At 37.4% G+C, this 12,101-nt stretch overlaps 1 protein-coding gene across 1 annotated transcript; it reads right to left on the bottom strand.

Moving 5' to 3' along the window:
- Nucleotides 1–267: 267 nt before the first annotated feature.
- On the bottom strand, nt 268–9,468 carry TRIM42 (tripartite motif containing 42). The gene is made up of 5 exons (XM_050902634.1): nt 9,113–9,468; nt 6,369–7,075; nt 4,243–5,063; nt 3,309–3,536; nt 268–357 (listed from the first exon to the last, which is right to left on the bottom strand). Exons 1-5 carry the CDS (start codon nt 9,466–9,468, stop codon nt 268–270), a joined length of 2,202 nt encoding a protein of 733 aa, XP_050758591.1.
- Nucleotides 9,469–12,101: the final 2,633 nt, after the last annotated feature.

The raw sequence follows: 12,101 nt of genomic DNA, 5'->3' as shown, positions 1-12,101 counted from the left end.
CAAGTATAATGGGGTTTATGCTATATTTTTATGCATGGCGTAGCATTTTCCTTAGGTCTTGGTGCTACATCTGGAAAAAGAAAAGCTAATGAAAAGGCAGAGGTTTTGTTATTATTATTATTTGCCAGAAAGCAATAATAGTCTGAAGAGCTCACTGTTAGATCTCTGGCAGCTAACTTCAGTGGAAAATAGGATATTGCATAAGCAAGCATACACATTTTCCAGTTCTTCAAGAAAAGAAAAAGAATCCCTGGTTTCATTCTTTGTCTATCTCTTCGGTGTATGCAGAACACCCTGAATACTCTTCTGCTTCTCCCACCTGTCTTCCATTTTCCCATTTTCATCTGAAGTGATTATCTGCAAGTAGAAAACAAGAATGTATTAAAGTACAGAAGAGGTACATGTATTTATTATATTGGGGATAGGATTTAATTAGTGTCTGTTTTCAAAAGAACTTACCGCTTACAGAAGTATTTTCAAAACAGTCAAACTGTCATATCTATATTAAACTTTGAAAAGTCTAAGTACTTATTTTGGAGGCAAAATGGAAACTGAGCTCTTTAAAAAAAACTTACATTGAAGGCAAGCAACTGTCTGGTGGCAAAAATTACAGTGATTAATACAAAATATATCTACTAGGTTCTGGCAGCTGGTCATTTAGGGAAAGAGTTTCGGATATGACCACAGGATTTAGAAGCCCACATCCTATTAAAACTCATTTTGCATTTGGCTTCCAAGGTAATTTTGAAAAATCTCCTTCCAAAGGTTTAACTGACAAAAGCATGATGAAAAGTTAAAAAGCAACAAAACTATCATTAGAATTATCACTGTTTCTCAAAAGTCTCAAAAGACAAGTTAAGGATCACAAAGTCTATTGGCATTTGTCGCAGGCCACTGTGAACAGCTGCAGGCTGCTGCTGTCATTGAGAAGAGGTGGGGGAGCACCTCTTCCAAGAGTGGTAGTACTGGCAGCAACTAGAGCAAGGATTACAGAATTCCAGCATTTTCCCTTCCTGGTTTTCTAACTGCACCCTTAGTGCTTCTCATTCCTCCTCCCATGGCAGACGCAGCCAAATCCTTTATCTCTGGGGCAACAAATTTTTGCCTACTCTGTTGAAAGTCTCCAGGGAGCACTGAATTTCATCCTTAGAGGATTCCTTGTCACTTGCCTTGTGGCACAGTTTTGCATGGTTTGCCAGGGCTGTTTAATACGGCAGTCTGGTTGACAAGGCAGCCTTCAGTTTCTGTCATTCATGCAGGATCTTCCACAACCTCAACACATACTCAAAAATATCCCCTATATTGTTCATTCCCTTACCTAGGGTAGTGCAGTGTAATTCCTTCAATTGACTTGTAAATTAGGATCCAGTTGCCAGTCACGAACATCTTTTGCCAGTTTAGATGTTCGAGCGTAACCTGCCTTCTTCCTAGTTGCTGCTCTAGAAGTTCATCTTCCAAGTCTTGTGTCATCTATCAGCCCTGTGCAGATATGTTAGATACCTTCGGGCACTTCCTGAGGCATTAGGAGCCTAAATTGAGTCAACTGTATTGAACTCTTCTTGGGCAGAGAGATCATGCCATCTGTAGCAGCTTCTGTGATCATGTAACAAGGATATAGTGGTACTTCCATGGTGTTTCACACACTGACAAATGGCTGAAATTGAGGAAGCTGTGATTCAGCTGTAAGCCAACAATCATGCTATTGGGCTAAGATGAGAGAAGTTCCCTCACTCCGAAAAGCACAGAGACTACAGTTTTCTGTTTTGCTTCTGAGGGCTGCATACAGACTTGGGAAATCTGCTGGTAATGTTAAATAACACCCTATGGTTGAATAAACTTTTTTGTGGGACTTGTATTTCGGAGTATCAGTGGCATGGCATCAGCTGTAGTTTAAAAAATGAAATAGTAGCTGCTGTCTAACAAAACTTTCTGTCACCTTCCTCCTCTTCATAGCTTGGTGCCTGGGCTCCTGTGACCTGTCACAGACGTCACAGTTACATTCCTCATAGACTTAGTAACTGTTACACATGAGAATGATATTGCTCTGACTAAATCCCCTACTTAAAATCCAATGCCATATTTTCTTTTAAACAAAATCCTTCCAAGCTTTCTGTGTAGTGTAACTGGTAAAGTAAAATAGTCTGATATTATGCAAAAGGAACAAAGGTAGTTATTTTTTAAAAGAAGGTTTACAAAAGTCTGTCATATATCCTGTCTCATTTTCATTTGCTATGAAACTCTTTACTTCCGTAAATTACAGCAGATGTTAAGTGAATTTGTGTTTCTCTGGAATATTAATGTGACTGTGCTGCTTGCAGAAAGAACAATTTTCAGAAGAAAAATCAATATAGCATTCCAACTTGTTAGATAAAAAAAAGAAACTGCAGTGCTCAGTGTTTTAAGTATAGGAAGTAGAGCAGTCCAGGAAGGTGTTGTTTGTCATTAAAACTTGCGAAGTGAGTGGGATGTCTGAATGCTGTTTCAAAGTTAAGACTTTCACTCTCTGAATGTGACAAGGGACAAGAGGCCTGGAAAGGGACAGCACTTGGTACAATTGATATAGGAAAAGGCTGTGAAATGCAATTAGAACCAGAGAATAGCACCTACCCTTTTCATGGAAGCCATCTGCATTTTATGCACTGCAGCTCCTCAATACACCCTTTACTGACAATTTATCAAGGAGAAAGCATGAATTAAGTATGTATTTTTTCAGCAAGGCATGAAAAACTAAAGGTGACTTCAGCAAGAGATTTGGGATGCCTAAAGGGTGTTAAAGTGAATTCATTAAATGTCTTAACTTTTGACACCTTTTCCTTTTAACTTTTATCTTTGCAACACTTTTCCTCCTCTTCTAAAACCACAATAAAGGAGACTCATGACCAAAGACGTCAAAGAATATTCTTAATTTTCTGTTTGTTTCCTCTCTTTTAATGATTGCTGCCTTGTTCTAGCATAAAAGCTTTTGGATCTGACTCTTCATACTCTTACTTGGTGTGTTCAGAGAGATTAGGGCAAAGGCAGTCTTAGTCCTGAATATGAATTACAATGAATTGCCTGATGCAATCATGACACAGCATCCCTGCTAGAAAAAATGAGAAACATTCTACGTAGGTCAAGCAGTTGCAAACTGAGCTAGAAAGAACAATGTATGGAAAAATCCAGTGTAACTATTAGTATCACTTACCTAGATAAGTGAATAGCAATATTCCATTTAAGCAGTCTTCCTCATAAATAGATGGGGTAAAAAACAATTGTGGAGGCAAGAAAGTTAAGGCAACTTTATGAAGTACAGGAAGAATCTACAATACCTTACAGATCTCACTCCATTCTCCTTGACCACTTGCATTGACAGCACGGACTTTAAAAAGGTATTCTGTATTTGAATCCAGATTATGTATCTCAAGATTCTGCTGCTGTATTTTGCTTAGCTGGCCAGCTAGTTGTGTCTGGACAATGTTACCAGGACCAATACCAGCAACTTCATAAAACTCTACTTCAAAGAAATCCACGTCTTCTGTGGGACAAGTCCAGTAAATCTGTGAAGAGACAAAAGTCTGTAGTGCACAATTAGGTACTCTTTATTTTTGCTCATTTTCATTTTTGCTTTTTTGGAAGGCCCCTGTTTGGCAGATTTCAATTTTGAAATGCCAATGCAGCTGAAATTCCAAGCATAGCATGAAATATATGTGGAAGATATGCAGTTTGTAGTCTTACTTGGAAGATGCTAAGCTTTTCCTGGGAATTTCATAGTACCATCTTCTAACACACTAAAAGTAATGCTGGCTGACAGCAGTCAGCACTTTGCAACATGCACTTGGGATCTTATGCAACTGGCATCCTAATCTTGTTAGCACCTATGAAATGTATAATGAGGAAAATTACATGGATATGATGTCATCACATTGAACGCTAAGACCAGGATCGAATTATTTGATTGACGTACAATATTTAAAACATGCTACATCTATTTCTTTCTGCATTGGACCTTTCCATGTAATGTATTTATATCACATATACAATAATATAACAATCCTATTGACTACAGTAGGAATGTGTTACGATTCAATTTATGCTTCAGTTTATCTCAAAAGGCGAGTTTGAAATGCATTGTCTCCTACAAATAAAGTATTTGAACTGATATTGTAGTCTTATTTACTCAAACTCATATGGGTTCAGACTCTATAACAGCCTGAAAATATAATGGTCTCTCATATATATATTTAGAATATATTAATGTCTTACTTTGGCAGACCTTGAGTAAACAACAGTCTGGTATATAACAACAGGTCCTGGGACTGGGACTGATTCATTGTCTATAGGTTCTGGACTTGAAAAGTTAACAATCTGATATTTTCTTTCTTTTCTTGGAGTTTCACAAGCTGTATCCCGGTATGCACACGCTTTATTAATCTGTGTAGGATGATGAGGAGGTGTAGAGCTTGGTCTTCTGACAGTGTCTTTAGACAGCACACTTAAATCAAACAAGGAATTTAAAGATGGGCTTCGGAACAATGTTTCTTGCTTGGATTCATGAGTACTTGAAACATGCCTTGGAACCATTATCTCTGGGTTAAAAGAATAGGGATATTTTTCTGCTTTACTTTCTGACTGCTTTATTCCACTAAGGGATGGGACAAGTCCCTGTAAAATGGAGAAAAGTTCATCAAAGTTGAGTTGAAGTTTTCTTAAGGGATCTTCTCTTAGGCATGGACTAGGTTGGAAAATGGAAGGTACTGCATTTTCTATTTCTTTGACTAAGCAGTGTGCAGATTGCAGAAACACAACTTGGCTTTCCTCCTTAAGAGCCTCTTTAGAGTATTGAATAAGGCCATCCATATATGATAGCTGACTGGATGTATAGTTTATGTATTCTGAAATTTCTTTCTGTTTTTTAAGTTCAATGTTTTCAAGCAACTCCATCATTTCCTTTTCTTGTTCATGAAGAACCATACGTAATTTTAAGAATCCATTTCTGATCTCCTTTCTTTTGGTGTCCTTATAGGTCTTGAAATTATTTTTTAACAAGATAACTTCCATTAGATCATTATCAACTCCTTGGCGTACTGTAAAAAAAAAATAAATATCAGGTCAGTAGTTCCAAATTCATATTAAAATGTAGGGGTTACAAGAGGCAAAATGATAGATTTTAGCTTAAAAAAATTTCAGGTTTGGTAGAACGTGGGACAAGAATGAGGATTCTGGTATTTTTCTCTCATCCCTGCTGCTGGTAAGCCCTGAGGGAAGTTGTTTGGGTTAAAATGTTCACATTTGGGTGTATTAAATTTGGCAGTTAATTGCTACTTTTTTATTATTTCCTCACTCAAATTTATTTCCCCCAAATGGACTTGATAATTTTTACTTCATTACATGGGAAATCTTGAAGCTCAATTTATTGTAGCTCTATATTATCTTTGAAAATTCACTATGCCAGTATGAAGTTAAAACAATGGCAGCAAACATGCCTGCGTAGCCCACATTATGTCTGTGGCTGACGGTACATTCCTCTGATGGCTGTTATGTGAAGGTGTGATTAACTCTTCTGACACTAAAAATTGTGAACTGTGAAGGAACAGCATCAAAAATACCAAAGGCTGATAGTAAATTCCAGTGGCATTCAGCTAACATCAGGGAACAATGTCACATCACAAAATCCTGCACAAATACTCTGTCACATATTTTCTCAAACTTAAGACTGTTTCAAAATTGAGAATTTAATGCTTCCAGCTGTTTTTCATTGTGCATGTTTCACTTTACCTTTCTGAATGTTATTTTCCATACAACTTCATTATGTCCCCAACATTTGTGAAGTTATATGCAAAGATCAAAATTAAAAGAAATTCATAAAATCCTAGTCTGTGTTCAGTCCCTTAGTTGCTATGGATCAAGTCTTAGTTAAAAGGAGTGACATTGCTGTGTTACCTCAGAAAAACGTGACCACTTTGCCTCTTAGTCAGCATGGTCATAAGCATAAAACTGACTGAAGAGGGACGATTCATAACTTGCCTGCAGGGGAAGCAGCAGTTCCTCTTCAAGCATATATTTCTGATTAAAAAATATTCACCATTTTGTTCTGCAGATGTAATTGGTGTTTATTCCATGCTGGGTGCTGCAATATGAAATGAAGGTTCCCCTCCCTAGATGCACATTTCTGTTTCCATCCCACATCGTTCATTCTCTAATAGTTGAGTCTTGCTCACAATGCCACAGTTATGGGCTTGTTCCTTTTGTGTTTCTACAGGGGAAACACACCACCTTTCTGACTCTTGTGCTGTGCAGAGAATGAATATGTCATTCTCTTGTCAACCATATGTTCAAGTTTCTTTCCTGAGGAGGCATGGGGAAGTGTGAGAAGCAGCAGAAATACAAACCTTTTCTAAATTTTGCAATTGTATCAAAGAGGGAAGCAGCCTCTCTTGAACATGCGACTGCCAAGGGAATAGTCTCATGATCATTGTGCAGTGAGTTTTTGCAGAACCCACAGATCAGTTCGTGGTCATCCAGACAGTATTCAGAGAGGTTTGAGTTGCTGTGCAGTAAGCAGCGCCACTGTTCATGATCTTCTTGATGTGCTTTGGTGAAAATGTGGTCTTGAGCACCATTCTTGCTATGATTTAAATGCAGACATTCATTACAATAATTAATTCCACATGTTCTACATCTTTTGGTTGCCACTCTTCTTCTCTCCCTACAAGTTTCACAGTAGACGGGTCTTTCACTGTGGTCAAATCTCCACCTCAGAAAGCCATGTCTGCGCATGTATTTCTTGGCTAGTTTCGCTCTGAGGTAATTCTTCCTCAGCTGAATTTTATTTGTGTAGGGGAGGCAATGTGCTTTGCTACACACTGGGCATACGATGATATAAAAGTCTTCAGTTACTTCAGCTTTGGTCTTGCTTTTAGTTATACACTTCTCACAAATGCAGTGATTGCATGGCAGCATAAATGGTTGGAGAAACAATTGCTTACACAGTGGACAGGCAAGCTGGTCACGGAAAGCGTGGCTGGAGACATTCCTTTCTGGTGTAATGACAGATGCATTATTCCTCATTCTAAATCTTGACATGACATCTTTTGACCTAAATAAAATTGGAAAAAAAAAAAAAACCAACCAACCCCAAGAACTCAAACAAAAATATCAATATTAGGGTACCATCTAAGACACAAAATTATAACATAAGCTGTTCTGCTTTGCATACCAACCATCCTTTTATTCTGACTGGATATTTTATTTAAACAATTGGGTTATCACTATCAAGAATCCATTTTTTTTCCTTTTCCTTTTCATAATTATTTCACTATATGTTGAATACTGTTGCCAACAACCACAATAAACAGATATCTCAGTCATTGTAGGTCTGTATGAATTTGTTGAGTTATTGCTGGTGGCCAAACAAAAAGAAGAATACAGTTTGGTTTAGTACAAAATGGAAAGTATTTTGTCTCCTTTTCTTGTTTGATTATTTTTCAAAATGGAAACAACAAATAACTAGAGTGAAGAAAAGCATTTTATGCAGTTCAAACGAAACCCTTTATTTTGTTTCAGAGGACATTAAATGTTTTCTTTTACAATAACTTTGGTAATATTTTTAGAATATTTTCTTTTTAATGAAAACTTGAGACAATAAATGTCAAAATGTTTTTCTTTTGTATTTTCAAGATGGAATATTTCCTCAAGAAAGTAGCACAACTAAGATTTTCACCATTTCCAAAAAGTATTGAAGACATTTCTGCTTAACATAATAACACACATTTACATATGATCATCCTAAGTTTTAGTCATTTAAGCAATCACTTACCTCTGAATTGTTTCTGATTTCTAGAATGAATTAAGTTTATTCTTAGTGTTAGTAGCAGCATTATTATCATTGATTCTTTATATTAATTGCAAAGACTTTGAAATTGGGTTTTTTATTTAATTATTATTTTATTTTAGAAGAGGACTGATTTTCAGGATGTGCTCTGTTCTTTTCAAAAACTCCCTGTTCTTTTCAAATCTTGGTAGTCCTAACCTGCTTCTTATTCTGTGGGACATTATCCTTTTAAAAATACAATATTGATTTTATAATGCCTCCTTGAATATTTTCCATAGCTTTGACATGAGAATCATTATTTAAGATGGACACCTGGTTCTAGGCCTCTATGGTCTGGCCCTCTGCTGTGTTTCTCGTTAGCATCCATGTTGTTACTGCTTTCTTTCCCACCTTCTCTCTCCAAATGTTCAACCATGTTATCTGCTTTTTCTGTCACTCTAAACAACAGTAAAAAACCCTAATAAACTAAAGAGAATAGAATCTTCTGTTGCTATGAGGATTCCTTCTGGTCTTCAAAGTTTACCTAGGTAGGAATTAACCATGCATTTCCAGAAGTCCTGTCAATTCCTCTCAGATTGGTTCTATTCTAGTCTGGAGTTCTTCTGATAACTTCCTTTCTGCCCACCCTTTCCCCTCCCCCTCCCCGTACCTTTTTGTGAGTGCTCTTTGGTGTAGGATTTCTATAGTTAATAATCAGCCCCTTCCCTTCTGGTTTCCAGTTTTATCTTCTAAGACCGTTACTATGCCTTCTTTCCATTCTCTGTGTGGCATTTCTTGAGCCTTTATAATAATTTGTCTCCTTTTTGTCTTATTCTGAATATAACTGCTTCCTTCCACTTCCAGTTAACAGCAGTTTTACTGCTCTTTGTTTTACTCCAATTTTCCCTGCATCCTTGCCTGCAGCCCCCTTGCTACAAACACATTCCTGTTTTCCTCCTTGTTTTAAGGTTCTCTGTATGTCTTCCTTCTTGTCGCTATATAAGTTTTTACACTGTGAGAATGTATAAGCATACATTTGCCGTTCATGGATTTTGTCTGGAAATCAGGTGGTCCTAATTACAAGTGCAGTGATATTCTGGAGTAGTCATTACCCCAGTGAGAGTAATGAGCATAAGATTTTACTAATATCAAGATAAAACTACTTTTTCTGTTTCTCAGAAAAATGGTATCCTGTGGTTATTTGAAATAGCTCCAACATGCCAACAGATCGTATGTTTCTAAATGCAACACATCCATTAAGACATAATGTAAATTAGAAAAACAAAACCCCAAGAAATTTTAAAAGCCCTTAACTCCACTTACTGAACAGTTCCTGGTGTTCTTGAGTAAAGTGGTTCAGCAACAGAGCTTCTGCAGCACTTGCTCTCATAATACTGACATGCTGAATTCTCTACACCGCAGCAGCAGAATTTGCAGTCTGGGTCATTTGAACAAGAGCAGCAGCACCACCAGCAATTTGCGTGCTCTGCACATGAGCAGTGGCAGCACTGGCAAGGTTTGTCTTCTTCATACGGACATGGGAAACAGCTGCAGTTCTGCTCGCTGGTAAACAAGAAGCGCCAACACAAGCAGCATTCTTCCTTTCTGCTGTGGCAAGTCAGGTAACAGCAGTTTGAGCAGCATGGCCAGATAGAACAGGGATGCCCGGTTTCATCCATCTCCCTGTCAGATACTTGGAAGAAAGTTCATTGATCCTTTCAGCTTCTCTGCACGCTACAGCAACTGAGCTCCAAAAAGGCATGAGCTCTGACTGTTGGGTCAAGCTCCGTGCTGTGGCAATGCGCTTCATTCTAATTGTAAAGTGATGTCACAGTGAGATATTCAAATAAGGACACAGGCAGAATTTTATGCACAGGTACCCAATATAGTAATTACATCATCTGTACATCATGATAACTATAATTGTTCTTCCTGAGTTCCTTGAAAGCATTTACCTCGCTCGTCGTTAATTTCATGGGGAGTTTATACACTTGGATTAGATACCCGAAGGCCACTATCTTGTTAGGACCACACACTTCATAAGCATTTTGTCGGCTCAGCTGGGTGCTGTAAGCAAACCACCTTGATCAGGCCCTAACCAGCGACAGTGAGAGGTTTCTCATCAGGCCTCTATAAGACTTTAAGCATAACTGGCATACATGAAAGAACCTTACACTTGAGATACATCTTGAAGCATATCCTTGTAAGTGTCTTAATTATGTTAAGCCCTTGTCTGCCACTGTTTATGCTCTTGAACAATGTATGGCATTCATTCCCCCAAGGCCTTGAAGAAAAGAACTAGACTCGGATCGCAAGTTCAGTGCTATTGCTCATTTGCTATTGACCTACCTCTTTTCCTGCTGAGTCCAAGTGTGTTTCTTGCCCTTCCTTAAGCTGGCCACTCTCCTATAAATGCAATATCAGACATATTATTTCCATTATTCTTTAGTTTGTATTAGGCACCTTTTTCTTTCATTTAGTTGATTTATGCCAAGATTTATATAGCATTTTTTACCTATTTATAGATATGATAATTTTAAATAAAAATGAAATTTGTGTAAAAAATACATGAGCTTCTCAATATTGCATGCTTACTATAGCGCTTATATGTAAGTGGTTGGACTCAATGATCTTAAAGCTCTTCTCCAACCTAAATGATCCTATGATTCTATGAATCTGAAAAAGGAAATTTACCCTCTAAATGTTATCTGCAACTGACATCTGGAACAGCTTATTCTCTGGAAACTGTAAAGGACAGTGATATCTATATGGTACATATTCAAGAATACTGACTTTTCATACTGGCTTCTGTACTGTAGGTAACTAAATTTTTCCAAAATTTAGCAATTCAGCTTGTGTTAATAGGTTAGTGTATAATTGGGAGTTACTAAGATAGGTCTTGACAGTTTATTGCAACAGATCCTTTGAGCCTATTTGCTCAAAGTCTGTTCTACCTAGAGAAATTTTGATTCACCGATCCAGAGCCCTACAGACCATAATGGCTGTGTCATTATGTGTAACCATTTACATGATGGGCTATAATAGATTCTTTGGAATGGTTATAGCCTATTGTGTCAATTGGATTTTCATGCATAAGTACTAGATCTGTGTGCTGAACTGCTTTCCATAGTATAACCTGGACCTTTAATGGATGTTATTTATTCCATTTGTCTTTCCAGTTTAATCAACAGTAATGCTTTTTTATTGTGCATATTTGATTTTGGGATATTGAAAGGCTTTTGAATTTGATTATTAGAAAAAATGTATCTTGTGATGCTTGTCTGCTTTTCTTTTGCAAAACATTCATGAATACATGTGGGTTTTTTTGAGGAAGCAAAGGTGAGGGAGTAAGGAAAGAAACAAAAAGCACGTCTTGTGTGCCACATGCTGATACCTGGACACTCTTTTCCATTTTGACATAATACAGAGGTAAATAGCAACGTGTGCAGATATCATTCTCAGCAACTAATTTCTTTTTCTTGGATTCTCTGTGATTTGTGTTTTTCCATTGAGTCTTGGACAACTGCCTTCTGCCCCATATAATTCCCATAACTTATTTCCTGCTGGTTTTAGTGCTCCAGTTTTTACTTTACCAAAACTACTTTCGTTGACAGCCTCATTCCTGTGCTCCTCCCAGTATAGGTGGCCCTCTGTAAATCCCTGTAGGCATGCAGGCAGTTCTAAGATGGTCCCGTTTCATTAATATGCTTATTCTCTAGCAGATATTGAAAGATCAGATCAGACTGGCTGCCAGAGAAACTAAATTAGATGCAACAGCTGCAACCAAACTGATAGACTTTTAATAGTGTTTGCAAACATGTTCCCCCATGCCTCTGTTGTGGTTTGATCCGATTGTCATTTTCATCACAGTTCTCATGATAGCTAGGCTGTTATGTGGTTGACTTCACCTACAAATAAGCTTGACCCTGCAAGGTGTTGAGGCAAAAAAACCTATGTGAGAGAGAAAGAAAAGCACAGTGCGGTGAGGACACAGGTTCAGTTGAAATTAGTTCAAATTAGTTAGGTGTGGTCATTTATGCTGTACTTCCATTAGCTATCAAATAACTCGGTATAATATTTTCTACTTGGCAATTTATCCTGTTCTGTTCTGTTTTGCAAGATAAGATAATATTGTTGTCTTTTTCTTCTTTCTTCCCTCTTTTGCTCTACCTCCAGATACCTCACTGATATTTCTAATACTGATATTTCTAACGCAAATTTGAGATTGTGCAATGATTAGTAATGTGCAGAAAGAAGCTTGAAGAAAGACCATATGCTATCAGTGGCTTAACCCTTGACTAGTGTATGTAAC

Source organism: Gymnogyps californianus, chromosome 10, assembly GCF_018139145.2.
Source record: "Gymnogyps californianus isolate 813 chromosome 10, ASM1813914v2, whole genome shotgun sequence".
NCBI lineage: Eukaryota > Metazoa > Chordata > Aves > Accipitriformes > Cathartidae > Gymnogyps > Gymnogyps californianus.
Note: the sequence above shows the minus strand (reverse complement) of the source record. Positions and strands in the feature narration are given on the sequence as shown.

Coding starts and splice junctions, on each gene's coding strand:
- TRIM42 (XM_050902634.1), bottom strand. CDS start 9,468: ATGGATGAAACCGGGCATCCCTGTTCTATCTGGCCATGCTGCTCAAAC. Junction 7,076..9,112: donor AGAACACCAGGAACTGTTCA/GTAAGTGGAGTT, acceptor AATTTTATTTAG/GTCAAAAGATGTCATGTCAA. Junction 5,064..6,368: donor AATTGCAAAATTTAGAAAAG/GTTTGTATTTCT, acceptor TTTTTTTTACAG/TACGCCAAGGAGTTGATAAT.